Consider the following 17,080-nt stretch of genomic DNA (forward strand, 5'->3'; position numbering starts at 1 on the left):
AGGGGGAAACAAAATGTAGCATTTGCAATCCAACTGGCTCAGTAAAGGCTAATCATGATGATCTTGCATTATGTCCCGTATGAGATACATCCTTAAGCATATGTCTGCATTGCATTAAAACACCCCCATCTGACCCGTGTCAGCTGACTTGGGCTTGAGAGGCTGGTACTGCAAGGCTATAAAATTGCAGTGTGGACTATGTGATAGCTATTAATTTTGGGGCACTGTTTAATGATGTACATTGGGAATACTGGAATCTTTTTTTAATTGGTCCTGGAAGATTTGTACTGGGTCTAATTCTGCAATTCTTGTACTCATAGTGACATCAGTGAAATTGCTGAGTCAGTCAATGTGGAGAGGGAAGCACTGAAGCATGTGCTCAGCTTTAAATATTCTTGTCAAGGGGATATAAGCATGTGCTTAAATTTAAACATCTACTTAAGTGCTTTGCTGAAGTGAACAACCACAAGATCAAGTCCGTGCTGTGGAACATTTTAAAAGGTGTTGAAATACACATCAAAGTTCCAAGGGACCAGAAACGGTGGGTACTTCAACATATCACTGAGATGTGTTTAATATTTGCTGCTGTCACATTAGAGCACAGAGTCCTTTTAGTAAGGAAATGTATCTGGTTGGTAGCAATTTTATGATTTCAAGAATAAATGTGTTTAAAAATAATACTCCCCCTTGTCCCCCACCAAAAAGCAACTGAAAACCATTTTTTATTAAATGTACACGTCAGATGGGACGTGTTAATAAGAGCGATAAATGTAGTGAATTTCTATTATGCTTTTTAGTTATCTACCCCTCTTCTCTTTCTATGACAGTTACTATTACATTACTGCCTTTTGCTGCAAGTAGGTAGCTGCAATATAATTCATGGGTCGGGGAGACTCCCAGAAGGTGTAGATAGTTAAGTTTCCAGGAAAACCTTTCAAATGAGGCGTCGCCTGCTTTTCTTTGTTCATTTACGCTGCTTGCCACAGCACTGCCACTGACTACTTCAAAGACTCTTGCAACAATCAAAGACCCTGCAAGGTCTAAGTCACATGTTCCCCTTGCTCCCTCCTGCAGTATGTGTGCTGCAGTTTCAAATAAAATTGCTTTTATTGCCTGATCTTTGTCTCTTTCCTCTGCCAGCACATTTTCAAGCTTCTAATAATTTTTTTTATTGCTTATCGTACTATTTTATGACCTGTCAACTTCTGTAACTTCAGCTTTTTCTCCCTTAAAATAGTAATCAACATTTCAAATCTGTCTCTCAAACTGAATAAAACTGTACGGTATTACATCTTTCAAAAGACAGTAGGGCATGTTCATACCTGTTGTAACTCCATTGAATTAACACTGAAGATGAATTTGACCCACTTATTCCAAATGGCACTAGAAAAATAATCACTTCTAATTAGCAGGAAATTTGAGGCCCAATCCTGCAAAGCCCTGCATGTGTGTTGGAATAGTCACCTATTGTTTCTGAACCTGATTCTGCAACGGGATTTGGAGGTGCTTGGGCCTATATCCACAAAGGTACTTAGGTCCCTAAGTACCGGTTTTAGATGCTACTACAATCAACAAAACTCCTGCTCAGCTGCTGCTGTTTCCTAGGCATTTAAGTTCCTGCCTTCCAGGTGGGTGCCCTAACCACCTGGCTACATGGTCATTCTCACACACTCTCTGTCCCAATGATTCTTTAAATATATATCCCAAGTGGAACAGCTTCAATAGGACAGACTGACAAAGCCCCATTTCAGAATATCCTATAGCTCCGTGGTTAGAACACTTTCCAGAGAGGTGCGAGAGCCCTGTTCAAATTCTTTCTCCCCATCATTTGGAGTGGGGAACCAGACCTGAGTCTCCCACATCCTAGATGAGTGTGCTAATCATTGGGCTGAAAGTTATCAGGTAGGCAGTGGCACCCTCCCTCGAGACGACTCTCCACCCCCATTTCATGTAGAGTGAGGCCAGCATCTAACTCATACTCAAAAGAAATGACTTAGGCACCTAAGCCACCTGATTCCAAGACAGGATTTCCCAGTTGTCAGAGCTGGGTGCCTCCCTGCAGCCCACACATGGGCACGTTGCTCCACTCAAGGGCACACCCCTCTTATCAGCATCTCCCATTGGCTAGCTGAGGTGGCTCCATGTCTAGTTGCTGGCTTTTGTGGATCACTGGCTTAGGCTTCTGTCTCTCCCTATAGCGCGTCCGACCAGAATGCCCAGTCGAATGGCGGCTTTGGTCTGGTTAAAAGTCTGGTTGGCGGTGCAATGGGGCTAAGGCAGGCTCCCTGCCTGCCGTAGCTCCATGTGGCTCCCAGAAGTGACTGCCAGGTCCGTGCAGATCCTAGGCGCATGGGCGGCCAGGGAGACTCCATGCGCTGCCCTTGTCCCTGGTGCTGGCTCTGTAGCCATTGGCTGGGAACCGGGACCAATGGGAGCTGCGGTAAACACCACCGGGACCCCACACCCTGAGCCCCCTCCTGCACCTCTGCCCAGCCTGAAGTCCCCTCCTGCACGCAAACTCTCTCCCTCTGTACCCCCCCAATACCCTGCCCTAGCCCTGAGGCGCCTCCTGCACCCCAAACCCCTCATCCCCAGCCCCACGCTGGAGCCCTCACTGCCCCGCACCCCAACCCCCTGTCCCAGCCCAGAGCCCCCTCCTTCATCCCCAGCCCCACCCCAGAGCCCACACCCCCTCCTACACTCCAAACCCCTTGGGCCCATCCTGGAGCCCCTTCCTGCACCCAAACTCCTTCCTGAAGCCCACACACACACTTCCAACACTCTGCCCCAGCCCTGAGGCCCCTCCTGCACCCCAAAACCCTCATCCCTGCCCCCCACACCAACACCCTGCCCCAGCCCAGAGCCCTCTCCTGCATCCTGAACCCCTCATTTCTGGTCCCACCCAGAGCCCACACCCCCAGACCAGAGCCCATACCCCTCCCCTTCACTCTAACTCCCTACCCCAGCCCGGAGCCCTCTCCTGCACCCGAAACCCATCATCCCTCAGCCGGAATCCTCAGCCCCCTCCCACACCCGTACACCAGCCCAGTGAAAGTGAGTGAGAGTGGGGGAGAGCATGTGATGGGAGGGAGGGGGGATGGAGTGAGCAGAGGCAGGGCCTCAGAGAAGGGGCAGGGCAGTGGCAGAGGTGTTCGGTTTTGTACAATTAGAAAGTTGGCAAGTCTATGCCTCACTCAGGCTTTGTGGATCACAGTGATGTTCCTGTGATTTTCTGGGCACCTAACTTATAGGCATTATGCAATGCTCATTGTCACAAGGCCAAGTCCCTTTGTCGATTCGGACCTGGGTGACTTGTGCAATTGGGCCCTCTGTGATGAGGCTGCGGGTTTTTTTCCCTGTTTCAATAATACTTGGGGCAAAGCTCTCTTTCTCACTGGCGACATTTCCATTCCACAAAAGCCAAAGCAGGGGACTATTCATGTAATCAGAAAACAGTTAAGGCATCTGTCCATTATAAACAAAATAAAACATTCTCTCTCTCTCTCTCTCTCTCTCACACACATGTTTTTAAAACAAAAACTTCATTTTTTAAGTATAAGGAGTTACCTTAAGATAAAGAAAAGATAATAAACTTAAATGGAATAGTAATACAATTTTATTTAAAAGTAGGAAACCCTAGATTGCATTTTTCTAGCAAAAATGTATTTTACAAGTTATCAGAGTCTAGTGGTGCATTAAAATATCCATGTATTACAGAAGGCTTAGAGATGGAATTACTCTGATATTAAAGAAGGCTCCTGGTGCTGTGTGTATATATTGCGTTGTAAGTCCTTGCTGATCATTTTTATTGACTTTTTATTAAGTAATACAGTACGAGAGTAGAGATTCGTTTACCCTAGTGGAAGTCGAACAACTCAGAATATTTTTTTCCTCGGTTTGTATCAAACACTTTTAATGTTTTTCCTGAATTGTGTGTTACACTGTTATCAGATGGGGAAAAAAACATCTGATTTGGGGTTGGAGATTTAATTTCAATCTATGTCTGAATTCAAATACAAATGTTTCATTTAGCTCCTGGGTCTCATTTCCAAGATGTGATAAACTAAAACTAATTCCAGCTTTGGAATGTAATGCTGTTTATAATGTTCAACTAGACTCTAAAAGTATTTTTTTACTTGGACTTTGTGTTTGAACTGTATTTTAGACATAGTTCTGAAAACACGTGTCTTCCTGGGAAATGATTGTAAGTAGCACATCCTGGCTATTCAGTTGCTGAAGATGTTGCACAATGTTGTCTTAAACTGTGGAAAGTGTCACTATTAATGTACTGAGTGGTCAGGAATACAGGCAGTCCTCGACTTTATGATGTTCGAATTATGGCGAACGGCACTTATGCCGCTTCTACATTGACAGCCTGATTCGACTTACAACTACAGTTTTCGAGATTACGACGCTCTGTGCCGCAATGGAGTAGATTGCGGTTCTGAGTTACGACTTACGACGCAATTGTAAGGAACCAATTGTGTTGTAAGTCCGAGGACTGCCTGTACCCTGCATTGATGATGCCAGTGGCTTATATGTGCCTCAGGTCAGTGTTTGATCAGATTTAGTATCTTAATGTTAATTTAAGTGTGAAGTTAGAAAACTGAAATAATAGCTTGATCCTGTAAGGTACTGAGCACTCTGGCCCCAATCCAGCAGAGCACTTAAGTATGTACTTAACTTTAAGCACCTTTAATAGTTCCACTGAACAGTCCTGTTGAAGTCAATAGCCAAGCAAGTGCCTAAGTGCTTTGCTGGATTGAGGCCCAAGTACTCAACAGCTTGTAGGATCAAGTTACCATATGGTTGGTGTGCACGTATTGTTCTGAACTGCACTGAAACGGCACGTCTGTATGAATTAAAAGGTACGTCAGAGCAGCAGTTTAGAAACTTGGTAAATTCTAGGCTATGCACCTGCGCTCTTCCAAATCTTTCCTACTCTCATTCCTCTTGAGCCTTGCCTACCCAAAGAAATGTAGCTGTTGCTGACAATAGGTGTCAGTAGCAGGCCCATAAAACAGGCACTGAAAATTAATTGCAAGTCTAGACAGGACTAAACCATGGACAGCATGTTTCAGGAACCACAGTTTCCTCATGTAGATAGGTCTGTACATACTCTCAGGTGAGGAACATAAACTGGTGGGGGATTGATATGGCTTTGTGGTGGGGAGACTGGGCCAGTCTCAGAAAGTTGTTTGCTTTAGCTTCCATTTATGTTGTTCTTCTCTGGTCCCTTTCCACCACCCCACCCCCAACAAAGACAATTAATTTTATCATTAATTTAAATGTAATTACTTAAGATACTTCCTTTGTTCTATCAAACACAAGTCCTACATGTACCTGCCACAATCGGCAAGTTATTCTTGGCAGTGCTATTACTGAGGCTCTGCTGACACCACCCATGATTTATATGGTTGTATCATTATCACTGATTGGGAATCCAGCACAGCTCACCCCATACTCTTTCTCCCCACTCCCTCCCCATGGGAACTTGTGAGTATATCAGAGGATTTGTGGTCAGGGAGTCAGAGCTGAGCTCTGAAGAAGCCTGTAGTAAATAGGATGCTACCAACATTGTCAAGCTACAAATTCACTTAACTATCAATCACATCTCTTTGCTTTGGGGTCTCTTTGAATTCTCAGTGTGGCGTGTGCACTGCCTGTTCCAAATGGTTGCCAATCTGAATTGAATTGCCCCATGGCTGTACTGCCAGGCAAGGGCAATGTCCCTGGACAAGGAACAGCAGCCTCCCCTCAGCTCATGGGATATTATTTTGTGAGTGGAAATGAGAAGATCCAGGAAAGACACTACTGTTTTTCCTCCTCCTTCATGATGGCTTAGCAACTCAGGGGTGTTACACTTATGGTAATGTTTCAGGAACAGAAGCCCCTGAAAAATAGGATGAAAGGTTATGAACTGAAAGTGGGGAAAATTGGAAGTTTCTGTGGAATCTTACCAAGAAAACATTTTGACTGTAGTACAACAAATCTGTCATTGTATCACTAATGGATGTTTGCCACTGTCCAACTCCTATGTTTTGTAATTTACTGTGATAGAAATGGTAACCAATGGAATAAATGGAATGGATGATGAATGGAATAAAAGGCTACAGTGTTAATGAAAAATATGTTCCCTAGCTCATGCATATGAGAGAGTGAGAAATCAATACACTTCAGGTTTAAGCAAGCCAGGTAGGGTTTAAGCAAGCCATATGTCCAGGGAACTGTAAGAGAAATGAAAGGAGAAAGGGAAGGGGCTGAGGAAAATGAAGACAGTACTGAGGTTTGGGGGAGTCTCTGGAGGGAGCAACCAAAGGAACAGATGGGGGTGGGGAGGTGGAATCGTTACTGATGCATTTCATTTAAAGTTTTTTTCTGAATAAATGATTCAGTTCAAAGAATACTTGTTTTCAATGTAAACAACAATCCCTCAATTCAATACACAACTTCATTACTTAACAAAACTCAAGAACACTTGAGTTTGACAGCATTGTTCCCAACTTAGATCAAAGCTCTGTGAGGAAAGGACCATGCATTTTTGTCTGTAAATGGACATGCATGTCTATGGTTCTGGGTAAATAGCTAAAAACAAGGGGAGTTGCCTTGCTACAGCTATAGATCAGTTTAATCCTTTGGAATTTTACCTTTAGAGCCAAATACTTAGGATTGTGATTGTAGTGAGTCAATGGAGCTACCATGATTTACCCCAGCATCGGAGGAAGAATGGTCCAGGATTCAGGGGCTATCCTGGGAGACTCTGCTCCACCATGGGCTTACTGTGTGACCATGGGCAAGTCACTTAGTCTTTATATGCCTTAGTTCCCCATCTGTAAAATGGGGATAATAGTCCTTCCCTACCTCACATAGGTGTTGCACATTAAAGATGGTGCGCTGCTCAGATACTACAGTAATGGTGGTAATTAAAATAGATTTTGATTTTGCCTGTTGCTTGCTCTGTTGTTTTACCCCTGTGAACTTTACTGAATTATCAAGTCGATCAATATAGTACCCTATATTTTAAAATACACAGTAATTTTAATGCACTTACTGTAATCCTAAAACTAAGAACACTGAAACTGATTTGTCAAATTTGTCTTCTGTCACTCCTCTTCTTTGAATGTAAATGGTACCTATATTAGTACCATTAGTTTGCATTAAATTTTAATGTGTCAGTCATTCAGGCTACCTTGGGCACTGACTAGATTTGTCTGAATACTCCTGTTGTGCAAATTGTCCTGCAGGAAGGATATTGCCAGATTTAAATTAAACAAGTAGATAATGCCTCTGCTTGTTTAAAGCACAGTGATAAGGGATGTTTGATGGCTATTGTCTGGCATGAAGCACTTGATGATGGCACTTGTCTTTAAACATATGTTTTCTGTTAAGCAGCAATTCGTCTGTTGATGAGAACTGTATCCCTGATGGCACTTTCTTCCCATATTTAGTTGTGCATATTAGATGTATTCTCAACACTGATTGTGAAGGGCACTGAAAGCTTGCCCTTGCAAAGGATTATACCACAAGGGCAAGATTTTACTGTCAAGGGTTTATTTGAGACTAAAAATAGCAGGAAAATCAGCACTTATAACAGCTCAATAGTATTACCACATTTGGCCTGCAAATAGATAGATAGAATGCACAAGCTTTATAATCCTTAGGCAATAGGTACCTATTTTTCTGAGGTTTGTTGTATGTTTCTGACTCTTAAACTGGTGTTTGGTGTCTGTGTCTATCCAAAACACTGCAGAAAATTGTTTAATTGATTAATATTAAGTGCTTATTAGAAACAGTTAAATAAGTGGGGCCTATTCTACACTAGAAAGTTTTACTGGCATAGTTATGTTAGCGAGGAGTGTTTAAAAAATAAAACAAAACCAAAAAAATCCTTCATAGCTATGCTAATAAAAGCCGTAGTGTAGATGCAGTTATATCAGCAAAAAAATCCTTTTGCTGGTGTAGTTTATTCTATTCAGGGATCTCTTTTGCTGCTATAATCTGCATCTCCACTAGTAGAGCTATACTGATACTCAATCTGAAAATTCTTTTAAGTATAGAAAAGGGCTAACTTTCTCACTTGATAGCCTAGTGGCCTGGGATGAGACACCCCCAGGTTCAAAACCCTGCTTGCCTGAATGATCTGGGGTGAAAAATTCTGCTAAATCAAGTAGAGCAGGGACTTGAACCTGGGTTTCCTAGCTGCTGGCTTGACCATCAGACTAAAGAATATGAATGTCAGTCTTTCTTGCTCTTTCCTCCTTCCAACCAATGCAGAAGAAAAACAAATTCTGAAACCTCAAAATTTGCCCCCAAAAGGAAGGATCATCCTCTGGACAGCTCTGACAGTTACTCGAGACCAGCACTGGACTGCATACTTTTACAATAAAAGATTGACAAAATTCACTTATGACTAGTACAATAAAATTGTGGCTGTTCTCCAAGTGTAAATCCACTTGGACCCAGATGAGGATGGGAGTGCCTTTGAGGAAATTCATGTAGGAGGTAAACTGATAACCAAGCGTGCTCTGAGATCCAAAAAAGCAAGTGCAAAAGAGCCCTGAATTTACACAACAGAGAAATACCATTGTAAGGAGGCTGTAATTGTAAGGGAAGGAGCTGGAATAAAATCAGAGGATGCTGAAGTGACCTTCCCATGCCTCTCTCCTTATTACCTGAGTTGTTTCACCTTTTCAAAAGCAGTTTGAGCTGTCAGATGCATGTTAAATGGGGTTTTCACTCCTGTTGTATTTTAACTGTCTGTTATATAGTTAAGTTTCAGAGTAGCAGCTGTGTTAGTCTGTATTCGCAAAAAGAAAAGGAGTACTTGTGGCACCTTAGAGACTAACCAATTTATTTGAGCATAAGCTTTCGTGAGCTTAGCTGTAGCTCACGAAAGCTTATGCTCAAATAAATTGGTTAGTCTCTAAGGTGCCACAAGTACTCCTTTTCTTATATAGTTAAATTAGTTACAAGATTTTTTATTTTTTTTAAAACTGTCATAAATAGAAAGGGAAGGGTAAACCCCTTTAAAATCCCTCCTGGCCAGAGGAAATCTCCTCTCACCTGTAAAGGGTTAAGAAGCTAAAGGTAACCTCGCTGGCACCTGACCAAAATGACCAATGAGGAGACAAGATACTTTCAAAAGCTGGTAGGAGGGAGAGAAACAAAGGGTTTGTGTGTCTGTCTACATTTTGTCTTTGCCGGGGATAGACCAGGAATGAAGCCTTAGAACTTTTAGTAAGTAATCTAGCTAGGTATGTGTTAGATTATGATTTCTTTAAATGGCTGAGAAAAGAATTGTGCTGAATAGAATAACTATTTCTGTCTGTGTATCTTTTTTGTAACTTAAGGTTTTTGCCTAGAGGGGTTCTCTATGTTTTGAATCTAATTACCCTGTAAGGTATTTACCATCCTGATTTTACAGGGGGGATTTCTTATTTCTAATTCTATTTTTATTAAAAGTCTTCTTGTAAGAAAACTGAATGCTTTTTCATTGTTCTCAGATCCAGGGGTTTGGGTCTGTGGTCACCTATGCAAATTGGTGAGGCTTTTTATCCAACATTTCCCAGGAAAGGGAGGGTGCAAGTGTTGGGAGGATTGTTCATTGTTCTTAAGATCCAAGGGTCTGGGTCTGTAGTCACCTAGGCAAATTGGTGAGGCTTTTTACCAAACCTTGTCCAGGAAGTAGGGTGCAAGGTTTTTGGGAAGTATTTTGGGGGGAAAGACGTGTCCAAACAGCTCTTCCCCAGTAACCAGTATTTGTTTGGTGGTGGTAGCGGCCAATCCAAGGACAAAAGGGTGCAATATTTTGTACCTTGGGGAAGTTTTGACCTAAGCTGGTAAAGATAAGCTTAGGAGGTTTTTCATGCAGGTCCCCACATCTGTACCCTAGAGTTTAGAGTGGGGGAGGAACCTTGACAAAAACAAAGCAACCCTGATCATGGAAAAGATCATCCTTGACTTAATGCCAGTGGTACACTCCTCGAATCTACTTGAGTTCAATCCTGCAATCAATCTCATGCTTAACATTCCAGCTTTTAGTTTTAATATCTAAATGAATCCCCCTGTACACAAAAGCTGTTCTGTACTGAATGTAGCAAGCCATTTTACCAGGAGAGGCTTACAATATGTACTTTAAAAGGTGTAAATATGACTGTGAATGCCTGTTTTAGTGGGAGTTATGAGGAATTTCTATAGAAACATTAATCCCTCTTTGATATGTGTCAGTACATTTTAACACAATTGGGTTGCAAGCCTCTGAGATGGATAATTATCTTATGTCAGTACAGCTTGGCATGGTAAATTATTCTCACTTCAGAAATGCTGGGCCAAATCCTGCCCTCAGATATATGCAAACATCTCCCCACATCTGTCCAAGTGGCTGAAAGTTCAGCGGACCTGGGCTGGTGCACTTCACACAGCAATAACCGCTACTGCCAGTCATCTCCTCTTCCCAAGCTCCAAGGATCCCTCTTCTTACCATTTCTATCTTCAGAGGGAGTGGTGGTCTTTTATACATGTGCTGTTTCTGCAAGCTATTGCCTCCTCTGTGGATTTTCTGCGTGTGCTGGGTGGCTATGCTCCCTGTGACAACTTGGGGAATATGTCTTCTGTATTTATGAATTCTAGTTCATGTTATGAAGAAATTATTGTATCAGGGAATGTCACTATATGGATGTGGAATCTACCATTTGCTGACAAGGGACGTAGCACATCCCTACCCGACAGAGGTGACCATGTGACTCCCCTCCCCAGATTTCCTCAAGGGTTTATATGCCCTACGCTGAACCCTGCTGCATACCACAGAATCTTTAAATTGTGCCCCCCCCCGCACTATGAACCAATATGCGTCATCTCTGCTAACAGAACAGGGACAATGGAGAATAGTTAACCTTAACGAACTATGCTCTAATTCAGTAGTTCTCAACCTGTTTATCATTGTGGGCCGCATCCAATACTACTTGTATGGTCCTGAGGATGTCACATGGGCTGCAGCTGTGTGCTGATTGGGCTGCAGGTTGAGAACCACCACTCTGACTGAACGTGGGCATGCTAAGGAGGTTGGCTGAGGCTGGGAGAAGCTAGTTCCTCTAACTTGTCAATAGGAGCGAGAAGTGGAGAGTGGAAAATTCCCAGCAGCAAAACAAAGGAACCAGGTGGTGTTGATGGAACATATTCACTTGAGAGACTCACTAAGACAGGAAGAGGAATCTGTGGGCAGGAGAGGTCCTGTTCAACTGCAGTTAGAGAAGGCTAAGTGAGCTCAAATGGCTTTATGATTCTGAAGGGAAACCAATGAGCTGCAGGGAAAGGAACCTGGACACTCAGAGAGCTCTGTCTAAGCCCAAAGAACTTTCTAGAGTGGTGAGGAACTTGAGGCAGGGAAATGTATGTAGGTGTTTATAACTTTATATAGATCTGTATATTTCTTATGCTTACTATGTGAAGAGGCGTGGTGTTTTAGAATCCTGTGTAAAGTCTGTGTGTGCTGGCTTTCAAACTATCTCATGCCCTTGTAGAGTTAAACTAGAAACCAGAAGGCTCACACATTTGGTAGCATTCTGGGGAATGTGCAAGAGCAGCAGGGGAGGCATGGGAAAAACAGTACTAGTTTCAAGGCCTGTGCAATTTGACCACAGAGTCCCCAGGGCAAAGAGGGGTATCATACATATGGTCTGCACCTGGAGTGTGCACCTACTGGCCCAAAGCGAGGGACAGTGCCAAAACAGTGCCCAGCCTCAGCAAGCTAAGGGCAGGTGGGATTCAGCATTTAGATCCCATCACAGCAGTCTGACGAGTATGCAGCTGTGGGAGCTTGACCAGATCTGACACACACCCATCTTCTTTGTTTGGGGAGATCTATTGGTAAGAGCCAGTGCTCTGGAATCTAACTCCCAGTTGTTCTCTGCTAACTGCACTGAGCCTTAGGCAGTGCCCCTCCCTGCTGACTTGTTTTTTCTGTTGCTTGCTGCCTAGGGTGAGGGCATATCCTAACTCCCATCTTTGTCATGACGGAAGGGAGCGGCACCCTTAATTACAGACTGCCCAATAAAGGATAATGGGGAAGTGGCCGTCTGGTTTCTTCAGAATAACTGGGAAAGGAGAGCACTCAAAAGCAGGCTGTGGTGAGAAACAGAGGCATGCAGGTTATTGGGCCCTGAGAATTCGTGGGAAGGAAGGGTGTCCTCGGTGATTGGGCAATCCCGTTGATGGGTCAAATCAAAAAGCAAGCCATCTAGGCTTACCCTACTTCCATCCCCTTCCAGCAGATGCTTCAGGGTGGGGTCACTTTTGGGTAATGTACACAGCTCTTATCATTCGATAAGTCATGGGTTTTTTTTCATGGTTCTTGCATCTGCATGAATCTAGATATTATTCTCTCCCTCAGTCTTGCATGACTTCATAAATTATACCTGACACTCCCCAAGAAATGTAGAAGTTAATTGTGTCCAAGTTATTTTTTAGCTAGCGTCTTTATATTCTAGCATCTTAATTGCATCTCTTAATGCAACATGCATTCCTAACTTGTAAGGATGTTGCCAAGAGTGAATGAAAAATGCTTTAAGGCAAAACAAACAGTGCTGTGTGGTTTCATTCCAAACAGTATCAGTTAAAATGAGGGCATGAACACTAATAAAGATGTTAATAATTAGAAGTTGCATGTTAAACTTTGTATTGTGAAAGAAATGTGTTGTGTCCTGCCATAAGAGAGACACTGACTCTCGTATTAAGGGCAAAGTAATCCACTGGCCTGATATCATGTGTAGAATGTCCAGCCCAAGACCTGGATCCTAATAACCTCGATTCAGACCTAGATCCAGCTCTAAACTGCTCAGGTCAGTCTTTGGAGTTACTGACACTTTGATTTTAATAACAAAGTCCACAGTTCAGTTCAAGGACATTCCTTTGTCTCCTCTTTTTCCTTTTAATGTGCAAGAGTGGACTGTGTTTTGGTGGTATGGTGAGAACCAGTGGCTCTACCAGAGCATTAGAAAGCAAGCAATTTGCACTCTGATCAAGTTTTTTTTTTTTGAGTGTAGGAGTAATGAGGAGAGCTAGTGGAAGCAGGCCCCATTAGGAAGTGATGGACCTCTCTAAAAACTCTCCCCAGGTAGTTGGACATAGTGATGTTTTGGAAAAAGTATAGGGCCATGTAGGAAAGAAGACACTTATTTTTCATTAAAGTCCCTGGGATTTTTAGTTTAGTTTTGTTAAAGCTGGGTGAGACTTAAAATGAGAGAACGAAGACAATGAATTAGTTAAAATGGGTATGGTGTGGGAATAAGGGATTACCTTTTTAAAAATCAGTAGCTATGAGAAATAGAGATAAAATATGAAGTGTTTAAGGAGAAGCTGGATCAAACCCTTGCTCCTTCCTTGCAACTGAGCATTGCTTTGGAGGAAAGCTGTCTTGGTAACCTACAGTTCTGTTATTGGGTTATGTAGGTAGGCTCTCCCAATTGACAGGACAGTTCTCACATGTTATATGCATAAAACTGATAGGGAAAAAGTTTTGGAGGTTCAGCTTGAATAAGATCCACAATTTCAGATGCTTTGACCACTAAAGTACCTGACTCTCTTCAGTGTGCAAAATGTTTGGAAATATGTAACCACATTTCCTGGTTCTTCCTGTTTTTTTGGTTTTGCTCAGAATTGGGAAGTGAGGAGGGGTGTGAAAATGAGATGTAAGGGGAAAAATCTGATGTAAACTTCTTTAATCATCAAAAAATAAGTTTTTTAGTTCAGTTCAATTCAAGTTCAAGATGAAGGTCTTCTTATACCTGGGCTTGCTTTATCTGAACTTCTGAATTGGTTTGTCCCTTTCTGATACACACTCCTGTGTCCCCCTGATTTGCCATCTTAATAATTACCTTTCGTCTCTTCTCCCCCCCCCCCCCCATTAACTTTACAAACCCATTATATTTCAGTATGTTAAGGTAGAGAAAGAAACCTTGCCTCAATGACCACCAGTCTCAGAGAGCAGATTAACTCATATAAACAACTTGAGTGCTAGCCATTTATCTGGCTGGGTAAATCAAAATTCTAGTTCACACATCCTTGAGGCATGAAGATTGATTGATTAAAACCCCACAAGGCCACTAAAGCTAGAATGTAAAGTAAATTACTTCCAAGGTTTTTATGTAATAAGAGTCTTAGGAGACAATAAAAAAGATATAGGAAGAAATAAATACAAGGCAAAATGAATCCAAAGAGAGTCTTTGATTTGGGGACTAATGCCTGACATCCGTAACTTCCAGTTTCCTAGAAAAAATATGTTAAAAATATAACCTCATTTTCATTGTAATCCAGATTTATATATAATAGGTAATAAAACAGGTGAATAAATTTTACAGACAGGAGAGACATTTCCTTCTTTGAAAAATGTATTCCTCACTGACCTGTGGAGAGGTTGTTTGTGAACAACTGCATCAGGAGATAAACATTTGCTGTACAGTTGGAACAAAACTATTGCATCAGCTCTAGGTCTCCAGGACTGCAGCATTTAAAAAAAAAAAAAAAAAAAAAACCAAACAAACCAGGCCTGAAGTGATTTTGAGTTACAGTGGGTGACAAGGAAAACAAACAAACAAAAATAGCTGCTGTCAACAGTGGTATACAATACTGGGATTAACATATATACTGCAGTAAAGTCATATAATGTGACATTATAAGCGTGGGGTGTGGGGGTGGGTGATGTGACTTCTGCTTAACTTGTTGTTACATACTTAAAATATATGTTCAGTCCCAGTGGATCCTACAACACACCAAAGATGAAGATCAAGTTAACCAGGAACTGGACCATGTTAAAGGAGAAAGTTAGAGTCTACATAAACCTGTTAACCTCTGAGCCAGAGATTGCATGGGTTTGCAATGGTAAAATATAGTTAAAACTGAACTACACTGCAGCCAATCAGGACACTCAATTTAGGTGTGCAGTCTGATTGACTGACACTGCTCCAGATCTCAGTCTTCACCTCTGTTGGTATATACTCAGTGACTTACCACAAGACCACTTATAGCCAAAGAGGAAGCAGGAGTTGTTGCACTCTCTGAGGGTATGTCTTCACAACCTGCAGAAGTGTGCTTCCCAGCCCAGGTCAATAGACTCGGGCTAGCAGGGCTCACTCTGAAAATTGCTGTGTAGATAGTACTTTGAAGTTGAGTCTTGCACGGGAACTCAGGCTCTGAAGCTCAAACACCACTCTAGAGTTCAGATCCTGAGATCCAGCCCAAGCCACAACTCCAAAGCGCTGTCTACACAGCAGTTTTTAACATGATCCCCACTAGCACGAGTCAGTTGACCTAGGCTGGGAGGCTCACTTCTGCAGGATGTGTAGATGCCCAATATACAGAATTAGACCAGAGCTTTGTACACATATTGTTAAAAATAAATGAAAGCTTTTGGTTCATCTGTTCCTGTCTAGTTTGTTGGCGGTAGATAAAGTTCATATGCGTATTTAAATGTTCATACATTTATCAGTTCAGTAACTGTTTTATTTTACCTTCCTTTAGAAACAGAAACCAAAGTCCCATAGGCCCAGGGAAATATGGATATGGAAAAGTACCATATATATTACCACTGCAAACTGACACCGGGCAACTGCCTCAAAAAACACGGAGGCAGCGACAGTCAACAAGGAACCAAGCATATGAGCAGAATCAGGGACTTGGGAACACACCCAATCATCCACCTAACCCTTCAGTTCAACATGGGAATCTTTACCAAGAAGAACGTGGACCTCAGGTGTTGGGGCCCTCAATTTATCAGCAGGCTCCAACCCATTCACAGGCCTTTCCTGCATCTCAAAGTTTGTTTCATGGGACTGACTCAACCCACCATGGCTCTGCATCCCGCCAGCCCTTCCAAGGTCAACCTCACTCTCCAAGGGCTGGAACTATTGTGTGCATTGGAGCCTACAAGCAGTACAAACTCTGCAACACAAATGTAAGTCCATTCTTCTCTCTCTCTCATTTTTAAAGACAGCTCCCTTAGCATGCAGGATTTCTGTTCTTCCTGTGGCTTAAAATCAAACGATATATATTGATCTTATTAACTATGGGGAAAAAATCCCTTCATTCTGTTAGTCATGGGATAAAAGAACCCATTGTATGTTGATTTAAAAGAACAGTGGCTTGCGGGGATGTCCATAGTTGCTGTATAATATACTATTTGCCTAGCAGCATCCATCCCAGGGGTCTCAAATGGTTGTTAAACCTCACACACCTGTGGTATATGTATGATTCCTGTTAGGTAGATGGGGAAACTGAGGCACTGACTTTGCTTCACAGACAGTAGAAGGCAGAGCATAGGATGGGGATTGGTAGTCAGGTTTCCCAGCTCCCAGTCCCATGCTCTAATCACAAGATCACATGGCCTTTTTGTAACAGACCTTTCTTTTTGCAACATTTTGGAATTCATATACCCCAAACTAAGGTTTCTGATTTTAGGTGCCTGTTTTTAGGGTAAATTATGGCTTCTTTAGGAGGAAAAATCTATTGTATTAGAATTTTTTTTAAAAATAACATTTTTCTTAAAGCTGTTTTAAAATATTTGGCTTTGGTGCTACTCTGTGTTCTGGGATGACCTCCCAATGGGTTGTATGAGACCTTTCAGGGTCTGCTCTTCTGCTCGACAAACAAATTTGTAAGAGCTGTAATTTTTGGCTGTTTTTCTTGAAAATTTCTTAAAACGTCTTTCACCAATGTTTGCCTTGGCTGGGTTTTATCAGCGTTTAACCTAAAACAAGAGGCCTTCTTCTTTCCAGTCTCTAGTGAATTAATATTGTTGAGTTCAAGAGCCATGCTATTTGGATATTAATAATTGTTTTTTTCTAAAGTATTAGTGCAGTTGTACGTTGATGTAACAGAGAATTGGGCCTTAGGGTGCATGTGTGAGTCCTAATCTGCCTTTACAGCCTTTGGGCCTTTTAAAACTGGGAGATGTAATCATAGGGCACATGCCTGGGGACAAGCATGTGACCTTCAGGAAGCCAGATGGACACTTCCTGTCTCTTAGGTGGGGGTAGGGTGACCAGATAGCAAGTGTAAAAAATCTGGACAGGGAGTGGGGAGTAATAGG

General features: G+C 42.3%; 1 protein-coding gene across 2 annotated transcripts in view; it reads left to right on the forward strand.

Moving 5' to 3' along the window:
* THSD4 (thrombospondin type 1 domain containing 4) overlaps positions 1-17,080 on the forward strand; it is a 600,975-nt gene that overhangs the window by 82,197 nt on the left and 501,698 nt on the right. For both annotated transcript variants that reach the window (XM_074966229.1, XM_074966230.1), the window contains exon 5: positions 15,514-15,946. In XM_074966229.1, coding sequence (XP_074822330.1) covers positions 15,514-15,946 — 433 coding nt within the window. The remainder of the gene's footprint in view (positions 1-15,513; positions 15,947-17,080) is intronic.

Source organism: Natator depressus, chromosome 10, assembly GCF_965152275.1.
Source record: "Natator depressus isolate rNatDep1 chromosome 10, rNatDep2.hap1, whole genome shotgun sequence".
Taxonomy (NCBI): Eukaryota; Metazoa; Chordata; order Testudines; family Cheloniidae; genus Natator; species Natator depressus.